The sequence below is a fragment of the Ceratotherium simum genome, chromosome 21 (genome assembly GCF_057802395.1).
Source record: "Ceratotherium simum simum isolate JZ-2026a chromosome 21, ASM5780239v1, whole genome shotgun sequence".
Classification (NCBI taxonomy): domain Eukaryota; kingdom Metazoa; phylum Chordata; class Mammalia; order Perissodactyla; family Rhinocerotidae; genus Ceratotherium; species Ceratotherium simum.
In genome coordinates, this window is record NC_141920.1 from 24,982,326 (window position 1) to 25,009,428 (window position 27,103).

Here is a 27,103-nt window from a genome sequence, read left to right on the forward strand (position 1 = left end):
CGTATTGTGGCACACACGATGGGGATTTATAGATCAAGAATCTGAAGCATAGAGAAAGTTAAATATCATGGCCAATAAATGCATAGCTGAGACTTGACCTCTGTTCTTCTGACTCCAAATTTATTGTTATTCATACTACACTACTCTGCCTGTCTAGCTTTATTTGGATTGGGCTAATATTTGAATTCATTTGCATTTCTCAAGCATACACAACTATGTGGCTATAGAAAGAAGGTAATCAGACCAAAAATACCCTGTGGGTGTTTGTTTCTAGAGCTGTGTAAGCACTGACCATATAAACACCAGGACAGTATTGCTGTGGCTTTTGTTTTGCCAGGAGAAAGAGGCACCTTCATTAGGAATCTTCCTTCCTCAGAAGCTTTGAAGCATTTTCTGGGCTCCTAGGCAGAAAGCCATCCTCACCACCTCTAAAAGGATGTGTAAATCCCCCTGACTTGTAATTCCACCCCAGCTCCTGTCTTACTTCTCCTTGACTTGCCTTGGTTTGTGGGGCATTTGTTAGATATAAAGCTAGAGTAGTGAACAGTGTGGCCAAATTCCCAGCCATAGTGACAGTAGCAAAGGGTCTTCTGGCAGGAGTGAGCAGTGGAGGGACAGGAATAGTTGATAGGCCATGGTTCATGCCCTTAAGGAGCTCACAATCTAGTGGAAACACAGGATGTTAGAATAAAACATGCTGTACAGTCTGATGGGTGCTCTAGAATGCCAGATACAGACTGTGAACTGGAAAGTCAGAAGAGACAACTCCACCTGGGGAGTGAGGTCATGGAAGACTTTCCAGAAGAGGCATCCCTTTGACCAGTTGTTTTCTGTGTTTTGTTGCATTACAGTTGTTTCAGTTCCATGCCTTACAAGCAAATTTAATCAGCTTCTTTTTTTCCCCTAATCATGTAAACATGCTTTTTTTCTTTTTTTGTGAGATCAGCCCTGTGCTAACATCTGCCAATCCTCCTCTTTTTTTCTGTTGTTGCTGAGGAAGACTGGCCCTGGGCTAACATCCGTGCCCATCTTCCTCCACTTTATATGGGATGCCGCCACAGCATGGCTTGCCAAGCATTGTGTTGGTGCACGCCCGGGATCTGAACCGGCGAACCCCGGGCTGCTGCAGCGGAGCGTGCACACTTAACCACTCGCGCCACTAGGCCAGCCCCTTAACATGCATTTTTTGAACCATGAAAGTAGTAAAAAGTTTATTAAGGAAAACTTGACTTTGAGGCTGGCCTGGTGGCCTAGTGGTTAAGTTTGGCATGCTCTGCTTTGGCGGCCCAGGTTTGCAGGTTTGGATCCCAGGAGTGGACCTAAACTACTCATCAAGCTGTGCTGTGGCGGCAACCCACATACAAAATGGAGGAAGATTGGCGATTGGCACAGATGTTAGCTCAGGGCCACTCTTCTTCACCAAAAAATAAATAGATAGAGGGCCGGCCCCGTGGCTTAGCGGTTAAGTGCGCGCGCTCCGCTGCTGGCGGCCCGGGTTCGGATCCCGGGCGTGCACCGACGCACCGCTTCTCCGGCCATGCTGAGGCCGCGTCCCACATATAGCAGCTAGAAGGTTGTGCAGCTATGACATACAACTATCTGCTGGGGCTTTGGGGGGAAAAATAAATAAATAAAATCTTTAAAAAATAAATAAATAAATAGATAGATAGATAGATAGATAGATAGATAGATAGATAGATAGATAGATAGATAGAGCGAGCCACTCTTTCTCACCAAAAATAGATGGATGGATGGATGGATGGAAGGAAGGAAGGAAGAAAGAAAGAAAAGAAAAGAAAACTTGACTTTTCCAGCTTCTAGAGGCTTACATTTTTTGGCTTATGGCCTCCCACTTCCTCCATCTTCAAAACCAGCAATAGCTGGTCTAGTCTTTACCACATCGCTACCTCTCTGGCGATATTATCTGTAGATAAATCCCGTATCATTTCATTCATATGTGGAAGATAAAACAACAACAACAACAAACAAACACATAGGCACAGAGAATAAATTGGTGGTTACCAGAGGAAGAGGGGGAAGGGTGAAAGGGATAAAAGGCCACATGTGTACAGTGACAGACGGCACCTAGACTTTGGGTGGTGAACATGATGTGGCCTACACAAAAGTTGAAATATAATGATGTGCTCCTGAAATTTATATGTTATAAACCAGTGTTACCTCACTAAAATTAATTAAGTTAAAAAAAAAGAAAACTTGAAATTCAGATCAGAGAATTACAAAGAAGAAAATTACTCACCCATAAACCAGCATTCCTATGACTCAACAATATTTTGTATTGTGTATTTTTTATTTCATCTTCTTCTAGTCCTTTTCACAGAGTATGTGTACAGATAGAGAAAGAGCATTTTCTATATAAACACTAGATACAGTGTTATATCTATATATAAACACTACCCATTATACACACACACATATATATCTCACACCCATTCATTCATTTGTGGTTACGTATACACTCAATATATATTATAATGAAAATGGGATTATACTGTTCATAATGTTGTAGCATTTAATGTTTTAGCAGTAAATAACCTTCTGTAACATGATTTTTCCTGACTGCATATGGATGTGCCATGTTTTAGTTAACTTATTTACTATTGTTAAGGATTTAGGCCTTCTGTCTTCATTAGTAAGAATAACATGCTTTCACATCCTTGTGTGTAATTAGAGCTCTGTAAAAAGATTTGTTTTTTTAGGCACCTAGAAATGAAATTGCTGAGCCAGAGGATCACACCAGTGTTTCTCAGCCTCAGCATTATTGACAGTTTGGACAAAAATAATTCTTTGTTGGGGGAGGGGGAAGCTGTCTTACGCATTATAGAATGTTTAGTGGCTTCCCTGGCCTCTACCCAAAAGATGCCAGTAGCACCCCCCACCCTCAGTCATAGCAATCAAAAATGTCTCCAGACATTGCTAAATGTCCCCTAGAAGGCAAAACTGCCCCCTATTAAGAACCATTGGGTTACACAGTTTACACTCCAGTCAGGAGTTTTTGCTCCTAACCCTCAATAATACTGGATGTTACCAATTTAAATCTTTGCATACTAAAAAAAGGGGATTGAGGTTGGGGCAATCAATATACCCAGCGTGTATTGTGAATATATTCCCATGTACATTCTATAATGTGACTTGTAATATGCCATTATCTGACTCTACCAGGCTCATAATAAATGCCAGTATTATATTAGTAATTTCCTAGATTTTAGGTACTATTAATTTTTGAAGGGGAATATTATTATCTTAGGAAAATAGGTGAGGAAGTTTGGGAATTTTGGTCCAAGTTCTTGATGTCTTCTACCTGTTTTTCCACAATTTCACTAGCATTATGCTTTAGTATTTTATTTTTACTAATGAAACAAGCTAGACTCACTTTTAAATTGTCAGTAATATAGAAGGTAATTGTGCTCATTATCCCTGCATGGAATATTTTCTCTCCAGAATAATTATGTAGTTCTTAATCTCCTACCTTATAAATGAAACTATCTAAAGAGCCCTTTTTTGTGTGACTTGATTCCCTCACCTCCGTGGAAACTTTCTGCTTCCTTCTGTCAGCAGTGAGCCCAAAGAGATAATTGAAAAGTCAAAAACCCCCAGCCGAAGAAACTCCCGAACTGAAGAGCCAACTACGGCTTCTGAAAGTGTGGAAAACGGACATCGTAAGCGATCCTCTCGGCCTGCTTCAGCCTCCAGCTCTACTAAAGGTTAGCAGTGGAGAGTGGGTGCTATTTGTGGGTCAAATAGAAGAATAGGGTCCTTATCACAGCAGCAGAGGACTTTGTCCTTCATCTTTGCCTCTATTCCTTAAATTTGTCAGGCTGCCTTGACTTCTGCTGCTTGTTTGGTTCTTCCTTTATTTGTTAGTTCATTTAACTGTGTTTTCTGCATATGTACACAAGAGCAGCAAGCACTGTTGGAAAAAAAGAACATAACAGGGTAGATTGGATCATGATCACCACTTCAGATAGGTCCTCAATATGGCCCAGCCATCTTTCTATGTTTCTGTGGCCAACTGTCTTTCCCACTCTCTACTCTTTTTAAACCTCTGGCCCTTATTTTCTCCGCTCTCTTTCAGCAGAGACTCTCACATCTTCACAAAGAAAATAGAACCCCCTCAACTCTCACTACCAAGACATAAATCTACCAGTGTCCTCCTTTGCTCCTACTATAATAGAGCAGCTGTCCCTCCTCAAGTGTAAGGCCAATTCCTCCACTTGTGCCTTTGATCTCATCTTCTCTGACCTTCTCAAGAACCTTACACTACCAGTTTTCTCTTCTTTATTGACTCCCATCTCCTTTTTGAATTAACTCTGCCCTTGGCTTCTGTAACCCAGAACTCTACATAATTTTCTGTCTTTCCCTCTGGCTGCTCTTTCTCAATCTCCGTACCCAGCCGTTAGATGTTGGCCTTCCTCAAACTTCGATCCTGAGTCACCTTTTCTCTTCAACTTATATTTTCTCCCTAACTGATCTTATTCATGCCCCCCTTCTTTAGTTACAGCCGTTCACAAATGACTCATGAATTTTTATTTCTCGTACAGACCTCTAGAGAGCTTAGACAACTGCATGTACATCCTTAACAGGGCCTCAAACTCAACATGTCTGAAACCAGACTTGTGATTTTCAGCCCCAATGTCTGGTCCTCGCTGTTGTTCCCCATCTCAGTGAATGGCACCACCATCTGTCCATTAGGCAAGTCTTCCTTGGCACCTCTGTCCCTTACCCTCACATCTAATCCATCACAAAAAGCTGCTGATTTTATCTCTGGTGGCCCAAATTCATCCACTTTTCCCCATCTTCACTGTTGCCCTAGCTTAAAATTATTCAATGATTTACCGTTGTAATTAGGATTAAACTCTAAAAGCATCAACGTGGACCACAAGATTTTATGTGATCTGGCCCCTGTCAGCCTCTCCCAGCCTCATCTGACTTCCCTTAGCAACTGAGACATACCATCCTCATCCCTCTTATCACAAGCTTGTGTATGTTACACCTGTTGCAGGAAATGTTCCTCCCTCTTTCTTCCTCTTTGCTTTTCATCAACTTCCTACTCTTCCTACTTAGCTTAGTTGTCACTGCTATGAGAAATCATAGCACCGTGTTCTTCTCCTTCATAATACCACATTTGTAACTTGAAGTTATGTCTATGTATGTGATAGGTAATTAATATATACACTCTATTAGGGCAGGAGATGTCTGGTTTTGCTCACCACTGTATCCCTGGTGCCTAGTATGATGCCTAATACAAAGATATATAATCAATAATTATTAAATTAATAACCGTCTGTCAACTATTTATTAAGTACTTACTACATACCAGGCTCTGGGGATATATGATGGTGAAAAGACAGATAGAGTCTCTGTCTTCATCACATCAATTATGTACTAGCCGAAAGGACAGACTCTAATACAGTGTGTTAAATGTTAAAGCTATGATAGCAAAATTACATGGTACTGTAGGAGCATATGCTCCTCTGCCAAAGCTTTCTGGAGAAAATGATGTTTAAGCTGAGACCTGAAGAATGAGGAGGCATTATCCAGGCTATGGGAGTTGAATGGAGTTTTCTAGGCAAAAAGTACAGCATGTGCAAAGGCCCAGATCTGAGGGAGGGTATGATACTTCATCCTGTTAGGAAATAACGCTGAGCTTGAATAGCTCAGGTTGGGCAAGAGCTGGGATCTTGGCCAAGTGCGTGATATCAGCAAGGCTGCTGAGAAACAGTCAGGTACCATTGGGATCCCAGCTTGAAGGACCAGGGCAGGTTGTGGTGCACCAACACCAGACACCAGACACTGACCTGAGAACTTAGCTGTCATTGGCAGGTCATATTTCTGTGCAGGAATTTCATGATGCCTCACAAGAGCCTCTGGGAGTAGGCCACAGGTCTATAGATCATACACAAGTAAAGCAGAGGTGTAGACGTCACCTTACCTCAGCCCGCCAGAGAGTGAGAGGAGAAGTTGGGAGGGCCCTTCTCTCCTCTCCAGACATACTGTGTACACCACAGGTGGGGTCCTCTTAGGTATCCCCTCCTTGGATACAGAAATGAAACCAACAACTTTCTTCCTCCTCCCTGGGAATCATCTCCTAGATAGAAACTTGTTTGGAAGGAAGCACACCTTTCAGTATATTGAGTACTAAACTTAGAGCACAAAAGGGAAGATTCCTGGAGTTCTATGGGAAAATCTGCTTCCCCTCAATCCTGTGTATTCTTTTAGCCCCTCCCTTTCCCAAAGGATCAAGGTCTTCTAGGCTCTAGAATATGGTATGTAATTACCTTGAAAACAGAAAAAAAGTGTTGGCCTTTAGAGATGTTGCACACCAGATTTTTAGAAACTTGACCTGAACGCAGAGCCTCAAGACACTAAAGGTGTCATTTACAGTGCACCAGAAAGAATTCATCTAAGGAACAGCTGCTACAGTTAAGAAGAGATGCCCAAATTAGAGTCACTCTGTAGAGAACTGCCAGCCAGGAAAAGATGGAAAGCTGAAACCTGTTTTAGAAGGAGAGTGGGGAATAGGCCTGTATTCTTAAACTGGACATTGTCCCAAGGTGGTGGTAGTCATGTTGGAATGCCTGCCCCGTCCATGCTTTGAGGCTTAGCAACTGGCTTAGGAGAAGACATAATGACTCCCAGGCTTTGCGACCTTGCACGGAGAGGTGCTGGGTAAGTGTCTCCCTAGAGGATGGCAGAGCTCTGGCCAGAGCCCAGGAATCACAGTCATGTATAGATCTCCACATCAGCCTCAAGCCCTCAGGCTGTCAGTCCTTAACAGTCCTAGGGTAAGTTACCTTTTAAATCAGAAATGAGTGCTGTAGCTCTTTTAGTTTTTAAGTGTTAGAGCTCTTGGATCCAAATTAAAGAATAAATATGCATATTATTTGGCCTGCTATGTTATATCCAAAAATGTGAACCAAAGTCATAAAATAACTTTCTCTGTGTTTGAACTCATACCTGGGGAGTGATCACAAAATATCAACCTAGTTTCTAAAAATTTATGTGCCTTTGGGGTGGGCCTGGTGGCGCAGCAAAGTGCACGTGCTCTGCTGCGGTGGCCTGGGCTTCGCAGATTCCGATCCCGAGTGCACACCGACGCACCGCTTATGAAGCCATGCTGTGGTGGCGTCCCATCTAAAGTAGAGGAAGATGCGCACTGATGTTAGCCCAGGGCCAATCTTCCTCAGTAAAAAAGAGGAGGATTGGCATCGGATGTTAGCTCAGGGCTGATCTTCCTCACATACACACAAAAAATTTATGTGCCTTAAACTTGGAGACATATGTAGTGCTGGGTACTTGAAACATCTTCCTGCAGCATCATTACTTCTTAAACTTTTGAGGGGAAAAAAGGGTTTTGCCTTTTCACACTCATAAGATTTTGATCATATATGCACAAACAAAATCAGAAGCATTCTTTTTTTCATGAAAATCTTGAAAGCTGAGAAATATTATGAGTGTTTATAATGAAAAGTATTGCTACTTTTATATTGTCGGGGATCCATTGACATTAATCATGCTCCTGCTGTGAGAACAGAGTTTGCTTACGTCATGCTGGCCAAGGCCTACTAGACTGCCAGTTGGAGCAGGTGGGATGAATGATTTCTGGGCAAGTCCAGGGAGGCCGACATGGTTGATAGGTCACTCTCTAATCTGTTGTTTTGTTTTGGGTTGCTTGAATTCCCCCCACACACACTTTTAATTACAGACACAAAAATTGGCTCCCACAAATCAGTGAACATCTTTTAAAATTGCACTTGATCAGGTGTGTTGTTTACAAGTATGCAAATGAGTAGTTCTGCTTCCTGACCTGATGAGTTCCCCATTAACACAGAAATGATTTTTCTAGTTTCTCTTGTTATTCTTTATTTACTCGTCTGTTTATAATACTTGTTATGTTATATTTTCAACTGGGAAAAAAGATCAGTAGTTAAAAACATGAAGTTCAATGCATAAGTTTGAAACCAGGGAGGATATGCTAATATGAGAGAAGTTCAGAGCAATTTGTAATCATCAGCCGCTGTAGGTATTCCTAGGGTGTCCTAAGATGCTCTGACAGCAAAGTAAGGTGATAGCCCTACCCTGCCCACAGCCAGTGACTTGAGAAACAATAATCCAAAAACAGAGTATACAGATATACTTAAAACAGAAGTGTTATTATTGTGGAAATACCAGTGAGCACAATTACATACATCTTACGGGAGAAAACCCTGAATATTAACTACCTGATACTGCACTCTTGTAGCATCATTTAGAAACAAGCCATGCAAATTTTGAAAGGAAATTTCCAGAATTCTTTACAATTAAATAGAAATCTTGGCTAGAAGTAATAGAGTAGAAAGACCTTGAAGTGAGCAAGGCCGAGGTCAATTTCTAAAATTTCTCAGAAGATAAAATCCACGTACTAGAAGATTTAATAGAACCTTGTACTATAGATTTGGCCAAATTTGCTCAAGGTCAAAACGAGACAACCAGGCTGAAAAAATGCCCTTATCAAATTACAAATTTAAATGTTCCCCAAGGACATATATGGACAACCACCTCAAAGACTACTGTTGACCCAGTTTTTTACCATATAGTTGGTTCTAAAATATGACTATAAATGATGTAACTACACTATTAGTCCTTGGACTGTTTGTATATCTGTGAAGACATTAATTTGTAAAATCCTTCATGGTTTAAAAAACTGAGAATTTTTCAACAATATGTGATTTTTTTTTTTTTGCCAGTATGGTATTGATTATGGGGGCTTGGGAGTGGGATTATGCACAGTCAGATAAACTAGGCAGCCTTTAGGAACAGGCCTGAAGTACAACCTGAATGTACCATCAGCCACTACATTACTTCCCTAGAATGCCTTACCTTACAGAGTTTGCCTCTAGATTCTCTTATTGTGTTCAATGGGGTGGTAACATTTTGGAGGAAGTATAAAATTGAACCACAAAAACAAAAAACTCATCTTTTCAGATAGATTTATAAAGACATCAAAAGTGACTTTGCTCTATGACCCAGATTGGCTAGATTTATCCAGGGAAGGTGATAAGAGACTTCAAAATCAGGTTGATGTGATTTTTTTCCCTCATGGAAGTATAAAAGTACACCCTACACCACCACTCCTAGCTCCCACCCTGGTATCTAAAAGATGATTTTTTTGCAGTTTTTAGCATAAATCACTTATTTACTCATGGCCCCACTCATTAATTCATCCTCAGAAGCAGAGGCATCCTGCCAGATTATTGGGTGCTTTGAAGCAGTGACAGATGGCAATGAGCAAGGAAGGAGTGGGGGAGAGGTTGCTTATTCCCCCCACTCCCTACGTCTTTTTCCAGCCACATATGTGTTTCTCAGATACACCACTTGATCCTTCTTATCACAACAAAGGGGAAGTTCCCAAAGTTGACCTATTAACAGTTAGTTTTCTAAGGATGAACACTCAGTCAAGACAAAACTCTGTATAGTTTTACTGCAAATGACAAATTTCTACAGTGAAAATGAAGCTTGAGAGTTGGACGTAGAGTTGATTATGGGGAGTTGTGGGCTATGTAAGACTCTTAGTTTATTTACATGGAATTAAAATAAAAAACACCATTATCAACATCCTGTCAGATTAACTACCCTCTGAGTAGCAAAAGACGAATGAGTAAATCAGAGAGACTGATTCTACCACATGGCACGAGCAACATGACCTCCCAGCAAGAAGATAAGCATATTGAAATTTCCACCAGTAGAAGCTCGAAAACATTACACAGGTCACCTCTTGGAAAGTCATCGAGGCCTCACTTCTTAGTAATTAGTATCGCTAATAGAGCAGTAAAATTTTTGCTTTTTGCATCTACATTTTGAGTCTGGGTTCTCAAAATCTTATAAGAGAGAAGTGGGCCAGCCCTGTGGCTTAGCGGTTAAGTGCACGCACTCCACTGCTGGCATCCCGGGTTCGGATCCCGGGCGCGCAGCGATGCACCGCTTGTCTGGCCATGCTGAGGCCACATCCCACATACAGCAACTAGAAGGATGTGCAGCTATGACATACAACTATCTACTGGGGCTTTGGGGGAAAAAAATAAAATAAATAAATAAATAAAAAAGTTTAAAAAAAAAGAGAGAAGAAAAATTGCTTAGAACACTCAACCTAGAATGCAGCATCAGAAAATTCAGCCTAGTTTCCAGAAATGGATAAATCTGATTAATCTTACACATTAATGTGTTAGAAAACATTTTTTTTCTCCTTGATGGGAAGTAATTTTAAAATACTGTTTTTATATTAAAACCAAAGTATCTGCCGTGGGACAGCATGAAGAATGAGGGTGAATTTTTAAGATCAATATGAGATTTTAAGGAAATACGTACATTTGGAGAGCTTAAAGCTATTCATTGTAGTCTGCTGTAGAAGACTTTTGTGTGGAAAAGTTTTTTTTTTTTTGTGAGGAAGATCAGCCCTGAGCTAACATCCATGCCAATCCTCCTCTCTTTGCTGAGGAAGACCAGCCCTGAGCTAACATCTATTGCCAATCCTCCTCCTTTTTTTCCCATTTCTCCCCAAAGCCCCAGTAGATAGTTGTATGTCATAGTTGCACATCCTTCTAGTTGCTGTATGTGGGACACTGCCTCAGCATGGCCGGACAAGCGGTGCGTTGGTGCGCGCCCAGGATCCGAACCCGGGCCGCCAGTAGCGGCGCGCGCGCACTTAACCACTAAGCCACAGGGCTGGCCCCTGGGAAAGTTTTTGAGAACATGATTTAAATATGGGATAAGATTAAATTGATTGATTTAAGACAATGAAAATACAAGAGGAATTAAAGGAATTAAAACACTCATTCCTCTTTATGTCGCTGTTACTCTGTGCATAAATCACTTAGTTCCCACCTCTTCCCTGAAGCCCTCAGACTAACCTGGGCTCAGAGCTGGCTGTAGCTTGCTCTGAATTGCTTCAACGCCTATTTGTATCCACAGCGTTGATACACCTGGCTAGGCCACAGTAGACACATGTTGACCAAGGGTCACAGTCATGTTATTTAGAGACTTTGACTATAGCATGGCAAAATGAGTTCCTTACTGCAAAACAATGGCTTGGCTTCAAAAGGGATCCAAAGGCTGGTTTTTTGCACTCTGGCACAATTTACTCACTTGCTGGTAGCATCACTCTGATTTCTCACCAAAAGCACTGTCAGTCTATCCATCATTTCATTGGGTGATGGGAACTGGTGATGGAGATTGTGGGGTTAATTGCCCAGCTAAAGAAGCTCTCTCCATCCTGCCACTTTTTCCAGCCAGGTATGTGTGCTTCACCTCCCACCACCTGTATCACATTTCCCCAGTTGTAGGCCCTAATATACAGAGCTGTACCCTCTTCCCACAGAAGCTTGAGACCCTCTCCACAATAAGTGCCCCTTTTGAGGCCTTTAGACTGATTCAGAGTCCAGTAGGACTCTACTTAGGTCAGCCCTGGTTCTTGTGGACTGCCTAAAAGGCATTGCTGTAAGGAGTTGCCTCAGCTGAACATGTCCTTTCTTTCCCCCCACAGACATAACCAGTGCGGTGCAATCCAAGCGAAGAAAATCCAAGTAAACATGCTGGACGGCAACTTGATACTTGTAAATGTGTGTGAATTTTACAAAAAGCAATTTTGAGCTGTGACTTTTTAAAATCCATTTCTGTACAGTTAGTCATTTTAATAATATGGCCGTTTTCCTAGTCCCTGCAACCTGTTTCGTAAAGTGCAATGGGGAAAGCAGAGTTGTTGAGCCCTTTTGGTGTTACAAGATGAAGTTCAAGGTTTCTAAAATGTTGCCATGTATTGAGAGCTAATGAGATTATGTTATTAGTTTTCACGTTTCCTAAGCAGCCTAGAGTACAGGGTGAGCATTTTTAGATCTTCTAATGATGTATTGTGCTGTGGAAGTACTGTGTGTGAATAGCAGTAGGGGGGCAAAAGGAATCTTCTCATTTGGAAACATTGTAAATAATTTTATTATATAGTGTTTTGGATGTATTTGTTGTAGAAACGGACCAGTGAATAAAGAGAATCTAAGGGTTTGTACAATGTGAAATACTGAATGTGTTAAATAAATGTCATTGTCCTAGAACATAAACGTTATGTTATTGGTCAGGGATTATGGGTGAGCAAGCTCTTTCTTTGGACCATAAATGAATAGGAACAGCCTTCTTTGTGAATTAGAATCCCATCTTGTCCTCATTGCACCTGAGATGCACCTGGCAAGTTGAGAAAAATGCACATATTTGCTCACTCAACTCATTCTCAGCTTTGAAGAAACTAGCCCTTTTCAGCACTGTACCAGGCACTTTGATATATGTTGGTCAAATTTCCTGTGGTTGCATATAACAGAATCAACTTAGAGAGGATCAAAGGCCACCCAGGGACAGGAAGCCATCAGCAACCCAGATAGCACTTTTTCTCCACCTCATACATCTGCTTCTCCATGGACATGACGGATTACTCCAAAACAACTGTGTTACACCTCCTCCATCCAAGAGATAAGCCGAGACTGACCAGCAGGACTCTTAGTAACAGCATCAAGAATCTAGCCCAGTTTAGGTCAGTTTTCTACCTTCAGTCCAGTTCTGTGGTTAGAGGGGGCAGTTCCCAAATAGCAGCAGTCATTTGGTGTTATATACTTCAAAGATGTCCACTCCATTCCACTCTTTGGCTGCCCTGTTTGTCATCTGCATCAGGCTTAGGGGTGACTTCTCATCAACATGCCCAGGTTTTACCCTTTCCTGGATCAATTCTTACCTAAAAATTTGTAGTCTCCAAACCAGCTGCTTCTGCCCCCACCCTACCCCTCACCTTCAGAGGACTCCAGTACTTAGGGCCCTGTCTTGGTCTGGGCCTCAGCTTTCTGCTGCATCTTCTACAGCTAGACATATACTCCACCCCTTCCCCTGCAGTGGCTCCTTGCCCTTGCCATAACCCAGTGCCTGAGACAAAAAGGATGAGTCGGTGATTCTGTGTCATGTTCTTTTCCTCATCTCTATTTCAGCTGTGTTAATATATATGTGTCTTATAATATAAGGATCCTCTAAAAATAGTTATTTATGAGTCAGACCCTACATTGTCTGGCTTTGTTCCCAGCAAGCTTATCTACCCTCTTCCTTCCCTGCATGACACACACAACCAGAACCAAAGCCAACCTAATAATACCCTATGCCAATACTGTGCTTGAGATTGCAGAGTGCTTCTACTTCAGCTCTACTCAGACAGAAAGCACAATGTGCTTTAAATAGATTTTTATTTTTCTTTATATTAAATTTTTTTCTCCCATAGAGGAATAACATTACAATCTAACAATGAGAAGCCTGTTACACACATACACAGGCAGGCCACATGACCAGGTTGAGGTGGTTGTGTCCTTGAGCCTGTTGACACATCACAACATGGTCAACCAGAATCTCCTCATTTCAGCCAATCTCAACACAAAACACCCAAGAGGGATGCACTCAACTTGTTGGTTCCATTTGGAACTAGGTGGCAGGGCAAGAGGGAAGATAAAAGGGGCTAAGGTGTCTCTGCATTCGGTCCCCTCACATAAAGCCACATGGATCTGAGGAGTCATCCAAGAGCTCTGGTGGGGTCCTTGTTGCACCTAAGACATTATGAGTCAGAGCAAATTGATCAGGGTTCCAGGCGGGGTCTGGGGAGCAGGCATACTCCAAAACAGCAGCAAACTGCATTCATACACACGTGGTACCCTGCTGGGGCCAGACTGGCAAAGGCTGAATAGTGACACCCAGCTTGAAGAGAGCACTCAGACAGATTGGGGAATTACTGGAAGTTGCCCTTTGTTATAATTGGGACTCACTCTAAAAACAGGAGTCCCTCTGACATACTCAGTTTTGGCAAAGTGCTGGTAGTATTGACATTAATTAATACAAACTGGAACAAACTTCTCCAGGGTCTCTGAAAACATCAGTCAAGACAGACTCTCTAACCCCCTCCTGTCTAAGGTTGCATAGGACTTTGTGAATTCTGGTTCCCTCATGTATTCAAGTTCTGTGGTTTAAAATAAATCCTGAAGCATGCTAAAGGTGAAAGGCACATACACAGTCAAAACAGTATGATGAGGTCTGATGCTTCAGGAGTCAGACTAGCTGGAGACTGAGTAGTGTTGGTTCTTAGAAATCTATACACAATTAAAATATTGCCACACTCAGTGCTACAGAATCTATAGGAAAGTACAAAAACAGATGAGCCTTGCAACTAGCCAGGTGATGTGATTGGAGAGTTCTAGAACTACAGGAGCCTCTAGAAATATGGGTAAGGGAGGGGCCTTCTGAAATTTGAGCCGAATGCCCTATATCTCACTCTTGCCCCACCAGAAAGATCATGGGCACTGCCCAGGACTGAGCCTAGGCCCCAGCTGGCAGCGAAGGAGTAGGCAGGAAGAATTGGAGGGAGTTTCAGCTTTTGGAAGTGCTGAAGACCCTAAGCTGGCTGTGAAGTGACCAAGGGGCAGCTGGAAGAATAAAAGTGACTAGGTCCTAGCTGAAGGAGAACCTTAGGGAGAGGACAAGGTTGTCAGCTACGGGGGCCCTAGTGGACTGGCATGGGGACTTTGATCTGCTTTTAGTGTAAATCTGGCTTACTCCCTTGGATAGGAGACTCCAACAGGGCTTCCTCTCTCCCCATCCCAGCATTCATGGGGCTACTCCCTCCCTTGCCCACACACCCCACATGAGGCTTGGGGCTATAGGGTCAGGGAGGGCAGCTGCCTTTACCCTCATGGGATTGCAGAGTTTTCTCCAAGCCTCAGCTTGGCTGTGAGGCCTGGAAACCTGGACTTGGGGTAAGGGGGAAGACCTATGTTAGTATGTAACAGGAAATCTTAAAAGTTTCAAGGAAGAAAGAGCACACACTAGAAAAAGACAGTTAGAAAGAGGAAAAAGCAATTCGGGGCACCCCAGGAGGCTGTTGCTGGTGTCTGAGCCCAAAATTCAGTCTCACCACAAGAAAGGGAAAGCTGGCTGCCCCTGTCCCCTCTGTCTCACCCAGGGATTCAGGTTCCCTCCTCCAGGTACTTACTGGAAGAGAAGGGGAGGGGAACGATAAGGTACCCATTTCTCCCACAGCCTAGAAAGGAAGAGAGCCCAGGGGGACAAAATGAGGAGAGGCCCCCTGAAGGCCCTGAACCTGGATACGGACTATTTGGGACAGTGGGGCTCCAGGCCTCCTACCCAGGAATGTTTATTAGCCATCCTGGGCAGGGTGTGAAATACAAGGCCAGAGGCAAGATGAAGGCTGAGCTGTCAGTCTCGGGATGGCTTCACCCCCACAGCATCATTCCTCTACATTCTTATTCTGGGGTATGCACATCCCCTGCCTAGAAGCCCTCTGACCTGCATCTCTCCTAAGCTAGTTCTAGCACCTTGGGCATGTGAACAGATGGCTGGGATAGCAGGGCCTTGCCCAGCCTCTACTCCTGGGATGACATGTTGGGGTAGGGCGGCAAGGTACTAACTAAGCCCTTCAGACTTGGGGGCCTGCAGAAGGTTGGGTTTCAGGAAGAGATTTGGGAGGTAGAATTATAGGAAAGGGAAGCGGGGGAAAACTCCAGGCTTTAGCCTGAGAGCAGGGCTTGGCATCTCAGAGCAAGCACAGTGCAAGCTCCCATGGTGCCCTGTTCCCTACAGCATCTCAACCTGTCTTGTCCTGTCTACATCTCGGGTAGGCTGCCTCTTTCCCTTGATTCCCTCCACCTTCCCCCTCTAACTCACATCTCACAGTCATCTTCCACATACTTTACCTTTCCATGCCTAAGCAACTCCAAGGAGCCCAGCCCCCAGGGGAGAGGGAAGGGGGAGACTAAAGGCAGAACCCTTTAGTCTCAGCGCTCCCCCCCACCCATCCATTTGGGAGGGAATTACTGGGAATGAATAATAAGGGAGCAGGAATGAGTGTAGTGCCAAACATGAGATAGGGTGAGGCTCATAAAGTGGGAGTTGAAGGTGGGGAAGGAGCCATATTTGGGACTGGAAGAAGAGACTCTCAGAAACAGGAGTGGGCCAGAGGTAGAGGACTGGAGGGCAAGGATGAAGGGGAATGTCAGGGCAGAGATCGGGATGCAGGGGAAATGGAGGATTAGATGCTGGATATGGTGGGCGGAGGAGGGAGGGGGAAGGGCGCGAGGGGGTTCAGAGGCGGATTAGAGGATAAGAGATGGGGAAATTTAGGGAGGGGGGGAGGGGGGGCTATCACCCCACCTCACACACTTAAGAAGGAGGGAGGTTGTGGTGTCCAGCCTGAGGCGGGCCTCGGGCGCCCCTCGAGCAGCACACCGGCTGCGGCGGAGGGGCCCGACAGGGGTCAGGTGTCGGCGAGGGGTTTGTGGTGCGGCCGGCGGACGCTCAGTAGTTGAACTGGCGCTGGCACGGCTGGTAGACGAAGCTGCCCTGGTGCTTGGGCCGGCGCGGACGGCTCTCGCGGGCGCGGTTCTGCCGTTGCACCACCTTGGCGCTCAACGCGTGGCGCTCGGCCCGCTGCCGGGCCCGCTGCAGCCGCCGCGCCTGGCCCGCCTTCTCCAGCAGTGCAGCCCGCGCCGGCAGAGGGGCGGCAGCGTGGTGCAGGGCCCGGGGCTCGCGGCGGGCGGGCGCCAACTCCCTGCGGGGACAGAGCAGGGCTCGGTTAGGGCCGGACAAGTCAAGGGGCGGAGCTGACTTCATAGGGGGGGTCCCAATGCTCTTTGTTGTAGCCCCTGTGACAGATAAACCGGATCCCTGGGAAGGCTCAGCTCCAACCTCTAATTTAGCTCATGTCTTCTGTACAAGCCTCTAGAAACCCCACCCCGGGAAACTCTGGCTTCACTCCTCCAGCCTCCAAACCCATCCCAAGCCTCTTAGCTGCGTCTCTCCCAAGCCCCGCCCCAGCCACGAAGCCACGCCTCTCACTATCTCAAAGACCTGCCCCATTGCCCTCAGTCCCCCTCCTAGCCTCGTCCGGGGCCATAGGCCCGCCCTTTGCCACTAAGACACGCCCCTAAGGGTCCCGCCCCCTCAGTGTTGGGCTGGCCCCTGGGCTCGCTCCTCCAGCCTCCTGGCCTGGACCCTTGCCTCCGAGATACCGAGATACCGCCTCTCTAGGCCTCCAGGCTCCGCCCCCGGCCCGCTCACCCATCGCTAAGGTCACCGTCAGGCAGGGCAGCGTCGGGGTGCGGGGAAGGGGGCCCAGGTTCCAGCACTATGGTGCTGCCGGTGACGTAAACGGACATGCTGGGGTGCTCGATGAGGAGGTCCTCCAGGGGGCTGCTCTGGAGGCGGGCGGGCCCGAGTCCCGGCCCCTCTGCAGTAAAACAGGCGGGAGGGGTAACAAACCAGCTCTCGTCCATCAAGGAGGGCGCGGGCGGAGGGCGGCCTGCGGGGGCAGGGGCGGCCCCGGGGCTGGGTGGAGCCGCGTAGCTATCTATGGGGCGCGGGAGGGGGAGCCATGCGGAGGAGGGGGCGCAGCGGGGAAGGACACACACACACACCGGACACAGGGGAGCGGGGAGAGAAAGGGTATCGTTAGTCAGACTCGCAGCCCTGCCCGCCGCGCCCACGGGGCACCCACAGGCCAGGAGTCTCGACCTGCTGCCTTAGGGCACGTGAGGTGTGGGTCCAACACTGCGCCGCCCGGAGATCCCCCGGCTTGCATGGGATGAGGCCCTGTTACCCCACCTCCAGTGTCACTGCCTCAGGCCCAGTTTACCCAGTAGGCCTGGGGGAACTCCCCAATCCCCTAACGGCTCCCTTCCACTCAGCTGCTAGGCCACCTGCCCTTACGAAGACTTCACAGGCCCAGGAGTCAGACTCCTGGCCACCGACTCGGGCCTCACCCGGCAGATCAATGATGAGCCAGCCATCCACTTCATCCTCCTCAGAGACGTAGGCTCGGGGGCAGTCGGGGTCCTCAGTGGGCGGGGGGTTGCTGAAGAAGAGGCTGGTGAGACGCTGGAACATGGTGGGGGAGTGAAGCCGCCTCAGGGGGGCGCCCTATGGCAGTGCAGAAACCTGGGAGGCGTAAAGAGGATTCAGAGCCACCCCTGACTAGAAGTCTACCCCACTCCTGGCTTGGGATACCACCCCCAGCCCCCAGAGCAGGGTCGTGTGGGGAAGCTTTGCCACCTGTGCACTTTCTGGTAGGTCAGCCTGCCTTCAGGCTTTTCCGTTTTCTGTGTGACCTTAGGAAGTTATTTAACTTATCTGTGCTTTAGTTTTCTCATCTGTCAAACAGCAATAATAGTACCCTCATCTGGGTCCTTACAAGAATTAAATGAGCTAATAATAGTATCCTCCTCTGGGCTCTAATAAGAATTAAATGAGCTAAACACGAAGTGCTTAGAATAATACCTGGACACAGAGTAAGCACTCAATAAACTAATCAACTAAATAGTAATATTATTGCATGCTCTAGGGACATGGAAGGAGTGATACATATGACCAGACTCTGTCAGGGAAGGTATCCAGAGGATTGGACATCCAAGCTGAACCTTGAAGGGTAAATAGGAGTTCTCCAAGCAAGGAAGAAATTGCCCAATATTGTGATTATTTATCATCATCATCATAATATAGCTAACATTCATGTGCCAGGTACTATACTAAGCCCTTTACCTATATTACTTCATATAATCCTCACAACAACTGTAGGAAGTGTGTATTATTATCTCTCTTTTACAGGTAAAGAAACTGAGGCTCAGAGAGGTAAGGTAACTTGCCCAAAGTCTCACAGCTAGTAAGACACAGAGGTAGAATTTGAACCCATGCAGTCACCTGTAGTCACTACACTCCATAGCTGGATGTCTGTCTGGATTAGGCATTTTTAACGTGGTGGCCAGGGGCTATGGTCCCATATTTTTCTGGGAAGAAGGACCTTGGTTTTCTTCATGATTTCCTAAACAGCAGTCCTTGACCCCACAAATTAAGAACCACTACTCGAGCCTGGGTGGCTTGAAAAGTGCTGGCTAGCAGAAATCCCACAGAACTGCTACCATCTCACCATGTGATCACACAGCCCTCAGTTATGTCTGTCAGATGAAGTTCAAAGATCCTATTCCCACAGGCCCTCCCCTCTCTTACCCCCTATTCCTAAGCTGCTGTTCAAGGGCAGCATCCCTGGCTAGGAGGAGGAAGATCAGGTTGCCTGGCCCCAGGAAGACAGCGGGTCAGTGGGAGGGGATGAGGGAGGAAGGGAGCTATCAGACACCAGGAGCCCTTAAAGATGAGCACTAAGGGTTGGACCAGGACTCAAGCCCCCAATCAGTCCTTCCCTGGGTAAAGATGAGAAAGGAGACCCCCGGCTCCATGGAGACACCAAGGAGGTGGCTGTAGATCTGCCCCCCTCCCCTCCTCAGCCTACCTCAGGACTAGATCTGGGCTAGGGGCTGCTGGTCAGACGCCCTGAATGTCCCTAAAGCTTAGCCCTCCACATCTTTCCCCTGAAGATCAACAGTTTTGCTGCTGAGCCCCTTATCACCTTCCTCTAGGGAGGTTTCCACACTTCCTATAGAACTCCAGGGGGGGCATGTCCACATTCTACTCTGACTGCTAACCTACCCCGGGTATTTCTGTGCCTGTTGCTACCTCTCCCATTCCCTGGGAATGTTTTCACATTTGCCACAAAATCACCTAACCTGCATACCCTGACAATATTCCCACATTTGCAGACCCACAGTGGACTCCAGAAGGAAGTGCTCCCTGGGTGCTGGTGGGAGATCTACAGGGATTATGAAAGGTTGGGCCACCCCTAACTAGTGCCTGCCCGGCACAAGCCATATATCCCAACCCGTCTGTAGCCACAGGAGTTAGTGACTCAGTTACCAAAAATCCAGAAAGTTTGGCCCCTCCTGAAGGAAGGGAAGTTTGGGGCCTTGATGAGGCACACCCTCCTTCCAAGGACCTACTACTTCATTAGAGAAGATGAAAGGGAAGTGAAGAGCTGTTTCAGGACCAACATGTTCACCCAGCCCATTTTACAACCTGCAGGTCAGAGGATATAAGTCTGTCCAAAGCCAGCTAGTTGGTGGCAGAGCAGACCTAGCCCCAGGTCACTGAGCATCCAGTCGAGAGTGTACACAGTAGGGAAATCCTCAGCAAACAATCCCCCAAAATATAATGATGCAGGGGAGATAGGGAGGCCAGACAGGAGTCAGACCTTGATCGAGTTACTGCCCCCCTCAGAGTCCCTCTGCCCACCCCTTTTATAAAGAGTCTGGGGTTCCTGGCCCCAAGATTCATTCTGTGTACCAAGCCTCTCTGGGCCTCCTCAAATTATAGACAGATTGAGGTAAGGGAGGCTCAGGGAAGGGAAGCTCCCTGCCCGAGGTCACACAGCAAGTCAGTGACAGGGCCAGGAATAACAGCAGCACCAGCCAGCCAGCACCTGCCCCCTCACATGACCACTGGGGGAGCCTCTCAGATTTTCTTTCCCAGCCCTGCCAGCTTCCTGATTCTCACATTCCCAGCTCTGCTCCAGGGAGAACCATTCCCTTTAATAACTACAGCAGCTGTGCCCGGAATAGCACTTGAGCCCCAAGCCACCTCTACCCCAGCCCATCATTGAGCAAAGCCCAGGTTGGGATGGGGTTCCTGGTCCAGCCTCCAGGCCCATTGACTTGGAAAGTCAGAAGCTCTCTTTCTCCTACCTCTTCTCTGGCCCCTCTCTGTGAGCAGAGAGAGGGGCAGCACAAGCCTTGTAATCACCAGCACTTGGCCAGGTCAGTCCTTCCTAGCTGACAACTCTGGGAGTTGGGGAGGTGATGAAGGGCCAAACAGAGGAAACTCGTACCTCCCACCCCACTCCTACATCAGCCCTGGAGACACCCTGATGCAGCCATGACTCACCTTCCTGTGGTCAAAACAGCTGGGAAGCAGCAATTTTATTGGGCTCTAGGACTCCAGGGTACAGAGAGTCAGGGCCACAAAAGGGGACCCAATCTCCAGAGACCTCCTGGAAAAAGATCCAGGAGTGAGGAGACCTACCAGCCCTATCAAATTTGGATGGTGTTGAGCCTAAGGTAGAGTCTCCAATGGAAGGAGGATGTGTAACTTGTTACTAGTATTGAGCTCCTACTAGGTATGTGCCCGTGCCTAATGTGTCTGTCACTCACTCAGTAGTCATGACTCTAATTGGCTGCATGAGCTCAAGTAAGCCACTTCTCCTCCCTTGGCCTCAGTTTCCCCTTCCGTGAAATGAGGTCTAAGATCCCTGTTTTGGGGTTGGGAGTGATGTTAGCTAAGGCACTGCACACATGCCAGGGATTAGGAGGATGTTATTATGTTAGTCCCGGGGGTGCAGAGCCTGGAGCCGGAGGGAGGGGATTCCACCATCTGGCGCTGCCCCAACACCCTGGAGTTGGAGATACAAGCTGCCTCTGAACTCCTGACAACCCTCCCAACCTAGATCCAGCAGGGCCGTCCGAACCCCTCTCAAGTTGGCAAGGAGAAAATAGGGGATCAGAGGCCCGGCGCAGCCCCTGAACTAGCCCAGCAAACTGCCGAGGCCCCTCGGGTCCCGCTGCTTTTCAGCGTCCCTCACCCACGGGCCCAGCCCGGACCCAGCGCCCACCGGGTCACTGGAGGACAAGCGACCCGAGCGGGGAGGGGGGCGGGGGGGGCGGTGCCGGCCTTGGTGACGTCTCAATGTCATATGCAAATAGGGAGACGTCATGGTCTACCGGCGTGCGGCAGCCAATCGGGAGACCCGAATGCAGCCTCGGCGGCCGCCGGCAAAAACAGACAAAGACCCGGGAGCAGGGGGCGCGGGGCGTGTCCCGGGGCGCGGGGAGCCCCCTGGCCGGACCTGCTCCAGACTCACCTGGGGGCGAGGGCGGTGCTGTGGACGCGGTGGCGCTGAGGTAGTTGTGCGGCGGAGCGTCCCAGGGTCGGCGGCTGATCACAGGCCGGGGCGCATCGCGGGGGCTGGGCGGAGAGGCGGCAGGGCTACGGGCCGGACGCTGCCGGCTGCTGCGCTCGCCCGCGGGGCTTTGAGTCTGTGCAGCGGCTGCTGGGCTCACGGCACAAATTGGAACGTTCAAACAGCTGATTGTGACGTCACAAAGGGGCCCGCCCGCCTCGCGTCACCGGCCGGCGGAGCGGCGGCCAATCCCAGGCTGCGGATCCCCCCTCCCTGCCCCCTCCACGGTTCGCTGGCTAGTGGCTCCTGCCCGGGAGCCCAGCTCCGAGCCTCCGGGGGCCGCCCCGAAAGGTGACTGCTGGGAGCTTGTACCCCCTGCCCCGGGCGACCCACAGACCTCTCAGTGAAAAGAGTCCTCACTCCTTCCTACGGGATCCCCATCTTCCTGCATTCCCTTCACATATCCCAGCGCCCTCACCTCTCCCACTCCCTCCATATCTTTTCACCTGCATCCTGTATCCAAATCCCCCAATCTGTACCCGCTTCTCAACTCCACACCACGTCCCGGCACCTCCATTCTCCCCACCACCTTTCTCCTTGCTCTCCCTCGCTTTTCTCTCTCATCTCCACCCCAACACATTTTCTGCTTTCCCACCTCATTTTTCCTCAGCTGGGCAGGCTTGAAAGGTGAGCGACATGCCTCTTTTCTGGTTCCGGAGGAGCACTCGGGAGTGTAGAAGAGTTGGTTAGGCTGACGGGAAATTTTGCAGAGTAGGACTTGGAGAGGAATTGCTCTGGGCTGAATAAACATTGACCTAGAGACTGTTCTGTACGGGAATATTTACACACCTTATTTAATCCACGTTGCTACTGGGGCTGGACAGAAGAGTGACAGGACAGGGATTATTAGTCCCGATTTTCACACGGGGAAACTGAGGCTCACAAATCTCACTGTTAGTATGGTGATTCCTATTCAATAATGCATTTAACAAACATTTATTGAGTACCTACTGCTGCCGCTGCCAGCCCACTAGCGGACACTTATTGAACAATTACTGAGTCCCAGGCACTGTGCTATAGTGCTTTATATGTGTTTTGATCTTCACAACAACCCCAAAAGGTGAATATTATCCCCATTTTCCAGTTGAGGAAACAGACTCAGAGAGCCTAAGTGACTTCCTAATGTCACAAAGTTGTAGTAAATGGCAGAGCCAGGATTTGAACTCAGTTCCTGGCCCCAGCCCTCTCCACTCTCTACATGCACCAGACTGCCTAAACCCCAGAGTGCTCCAGCCTCCCCAGGGAGACCTGGGCTCAGTCCTGACTGCCCCAAACTTGCTGTGTGATCTCAAGGAAGTCATGTTACCTTTCTGAGCCCCAATTCCCTTATCGTCAAACTTAACATAGCCAAGCTTCCTTCTGGAGATTCTTTCAAACACTCCACCCTCAGGATTCTGCCAATCACATGTCCTAAGCCCCCAGCTCTCCCAGTGGCCTGGGAAATGCCTGGGGAGAGACCACAAATATACATCCTCAGAATCTCTAGGGCCAGAGGTTCTGAGTCCTCTCTCAGTAGAGCAGGACTGGTGAGGGTGGGTCTGAGAGCTGCCCATCTGGCCCAACAGGAGGCAGGCGGTGAGCTAGGCCAGAGCTTCATGCTCTGGTGATAAAATCCTGTCCCAGCCTAGTTTGAAACCCCAGAGGGACTCCTCAGCCCTAGCAACCAGGAGAAGGAGCCAGGAATACCCAGAGGCTGCTGGGGGAGGAGAGAGCAGTGTTTTGGCCTTTGGAGTGGTGTCCCCAAAGTGTCCTCATTCCAGGCAACCCTGAGCCTCTGCCCATCACATCTACTTCCTGCTAACCTCATACCCTCTCTTGACTTCCTTGCTGACTTAAACTAAATAATCATTAACACACCTTTCCTGTCACACCACTTGCCTGCTCTAAAACTTTCTGTGGCTCCCAAAGTACCACACTCCTCACACAGCATTCATGGCCTTCTATGATCCAGCCCCAGTTCTCTCCAGCTTCATCTCCCTTCTTCTCCAACATGTGCCTTGTGTTAAGGTCAAACTCCTCTTTGTCTCTTCAACACTCTCCCACATCCACCCCTGCCTGGTATGCCCTTTTCAGGCCTTTCTGAATTCAGATCTTTCCTGTCTTCAAGATTCTACTCACCCCTTCTTCTAGGTAGCCTTCCTTGTCCCCACCCATGTGTCCAGAGCTACCTTGATAGACAGTCATTTATTTGTTCAATAAACAGTAAGTGAAGATGACTAATTGTGGGTGTGTATGTGTCTTACCAAGTGGATGATTGGCATCCCATGGGCAGAATCTTTGTCCACATACTCCCCCACCCAGCCTGCGCTGGGCCTGGCACAGAGTAGACTCCAATCAGATCAGCAGTTAGCGCTCCAGAAGAGTGGCTGGTACAGGAGTTGACACCTGGACCTTCTATCCTGGTACAGGACGCATTTTGTTGGGCATAGGTTTCTGGTTCCCCGAGCCCAGGGAAGGGGGCTCCTGACATACACTCTGATACCCTAAACAACCTGGATTCTGCTCCCAGCCTTAGCTGAACCCCATGTACAGACTGCTAGGTCAGATCCCAGTCTTCCATTTCTCTGAAGAGTCAGGGGTACCCATGGAAGTTGGGGGCTGGAGCCCAGTAGAATCCCTTCCTGAAACCCCTGGGACCCATCCCTCCTCACTACAGAGATTTATTATCAGGGCTGGAGGAAACCTCAGCTCTCAATTCATCCAAACTCCTCATTTTATAGGTGGAGAAACTGAGGCACACTAAGGCACACAGAGCCCAAGGTACTTGCTTAGAATTATAGAGCAGCAGAGCCATCCACTGACCCTGGCCCGGGGGAGTGGGCTTAGTATTCTGGGACCCTGGCTTGGGCCTGGAGGCTGTAAAAAGGGGCAGTGGGCACCAGGCTGGGAGTAATCCTGGAGTCTCATTTCCAATCAGACATAGGGTGCCACTCCTGTGTACATACATGGATATGCATATGCATGGGCATCTATGTATACACATGAAGGCATCCATGTACAGATATACACACATGTGCACATGAGCTCACATCCACGGGGTTAACCCATCCAATCCCTGCCCAGATGTAAGCACTTGCTCAATTTTATGGGCCCCAGGTTTGAGGTCAAGAGGTCACCCTTCTATTCACCACTAAACCCTGGGGGCTTCCTAATGGCTTGGGGCCCCCCATTTCCAAGGGCAAAGATGTGTCAGCCTGGGTGTGTCCCTCACAGGACCTTGCGTGTACTCGAAGGTATGAGCCTGCTGGAGAACTGTCTCACCACTCCCCTCTCCCCCCTTACTCCCTAAGCTAGAAGGCAAGGCTGAGAGAAAGCCAGTGGGTAGCTTGGAATCTGAGTCAAAACCAGCAAGCTCTGATCACTCTAGAAGCAGAGCTCTCCCCCTACCAGCCCCAGATCTACAGAGTTAAACAAATAATACTAATGATGAGATCATTGAGATTTCTATGTGCCAGGTACAATTCTAAGTCCTTACTTGTGTTGATGACTCATTTAATCTTCACAATAATCCCCTAATGTAGGTAATATTCTTCTCATTTTACTGATGAAGAAACTGAGACAGAGAGGGGAAGAAATTTAACTGGTAAAGCCAGCTAGGGCAGACATAATCCCCAAATTCCCTCAACAGATAGGCCTAGACCTTAACAAGGGGCCATATGCCCTGAACTCCTACTCAAAAAGATTTGTTGTTCAAGCCAGAGATGTCTGAATTGAGGGTAACTGTGGTGTGTGTGTGTGTGTGTGTGTGTGTGTGTGTGTGTACATACACACCATGAAAAAGACCCTGGTCTGATTCAGTAAATCCAGATTTCAACCCTGGTTCTATCAATCCTGGCCTCACTGCCTGGCCCTGGGCAAGTCACTTTCTTTGTCTGAACCTCAGTTTCCCCATCTGCAAAATGGCTGGCTCCACACTCCCTAAATAGTACCTCCAGTCCCAATCTCCAGGCATCCAAGTTTGTTTGTGTGAACTGTGCTTAATGCCCCTGACAAGGAGGAGGTGATGGTCAGGACAGGATTCATTTCAAGAAGAGGAGATGGGTGGCAGGAAGCCTAATGCCTGGCTTAGTTTTAGTCCATCTGCTCATGGTGTGAGGGTAGGGTGTGACTTTGGGGCTCCATGGGTATGTATGTGAGTATGAACAAGTACCTGAGTGAGCTGCCCTGGTGTGAGTGCCCTGCATGAATTCCCACATTTGGAACTTTTGAAGGAAAATGGTCCCTCAAACTCTGAGACTGGAGAGGAGAGTGTGGACAGTGGGGTTCCCTCGTGCTGCACCAGCCACTGTTCTAGGAGCAAATGGACTCCCTGAAGCTTAGACCACTGCCGTTTCCTGATCTCTGCTTTTCGTTGGCTCCCTACCACCTCCAGGCTGAAAATTATACTACTAGCCAGGCCCTCTCTCGTGTACCTGGTACACAGTAAGCACTTAGTAAGTGCTGTGAGTGAAGCTGCCCTCACCCACTCTTTTAGCCTTCTCTGTCAACACACATACACACCCTGTGCAAATGATCACACTCCAAACCACCACCAGCCTTCCTGCTTTGAGGATTTTGCTCTTGCACTTTCCTCCTCCTAGGGTACCCCGCCCCTCATTCACTTAATCTCCCTGTGTCTAGACAATCTCTATTCTTCTGGACTAATATAATCAGCAGCTTATATTTATCGAGCATTTATGATGTGCCTATAACTGTCCAAGATGGACACTGTTGTTATCCTCATTTTACAGATGAGGCAATTGAGGCTCAGACTGCTGAGGCTCAAGATCACAGAGCTAATAAGTGTCTGTGCATGTTTCTGTGTATTCAACTGTGTATAGAAATATTGTATGTGCATAATAAATACTGTATGTACAATAATAAATAGCATAAAAATTATAAAGTCTATGTGTGAAAAATGTACAGTATTTTTACCTCACATAAAATCATTTTCTTAAGCAGCAGACACTCCCATGTTGGCCTTGAAGGAGCAAATTGCCATGTTGTGGAGATGGCCACATGGCAAGGACCCACTGGGGGCCTCTAGAAGCTGAGAGTGCTCCCTGGCCAACAGAGAGCAAGAAAATGGGGATCTCAGTAACATGGCCGAAAGAAAATGAATTCTGACAACAACCTGAGGGAGCCTGGAAGCCAATCTTTCCCTGATTGAGTCTCCAGATGAGGACCCAGCTGGCCAACACCTTGATTTCA

At 47.6% G+C, this 27,103-nt stretch overlaps 2 protein-coding genes across 10 annotated transcripts in view; one reads left to right on the top strand and one right to left on the bottom strand.

Moving 5' to 3' along the window:
• The window catches only part of NCOA6 (nuclear receptor coactivator 6), a 105,966-nt gene extending 93,794 nt beyond the window's left edge, over positions 1–12,172 (top strand). For 4 of the 8 annotated variants that reach the window (XM_087445365.1, XM_087445366.1, XM_014787520.2 and 1 more), the window contains 2 exons: positions 3,574–3,722; positions 11,537–12,171. In XM_087445365.1, coding sequence (XP_087301491.1) covers positions 3,574–3,722; positions 11,537–11,580 — 193 coding nt within the window. In that variant the 3' untranslated portion in view covers positions 11,581–12,171. Of the gene's footprint in view, positions 1–3,573; positions 3,723–11,536 lie in introns of all 8 variants that reach the window. The other 4 variants (XM_014787523.2, XM_014787524.2, XM_014787522.2 and 1 more) reach the window with 3 other exon arrangements.
• A 1,073-nt stretch (positions 12,173–13,245) lies between these two features.
• On the bottom strand, positions 13,246–26,761 carry TP53INP2 (tumor protein p53 inducible nuclear protein 2). 2 transcript variants are annotated; one of them, XM_014787528.2, is made up of 4 exons: positions 21,815–26,761; positions 17,838–18,012; positions 17,137–17,425; positions 13,246–16,627 (listed from the first exon to the last, which is right to left on the bottom strand). In XM_014787528.2, exons 2-4 carry the CDS (start codon positions 17,959–17,961, stop codon positions 16,375–16,377), a joined length of 666 nt encoding a protein of 221 aa, XP_014643014.1. In that variant the 5' UTR covers positions 17,962–18,012; positions 21,815–26,761; the 3' UTR covers positions 13,246–16,374. The 2 variants fall into 2 exon arrangements, with proteins under 2 accessions (XP_014643014.1, XP_087301501.1); XM_087445375.1 differs by having other exon boundaries at positions 17,137–17,305; positions 21,815–22,127.
• Positions 26,762–27,103: the final 342 nt, after the last annotated feature.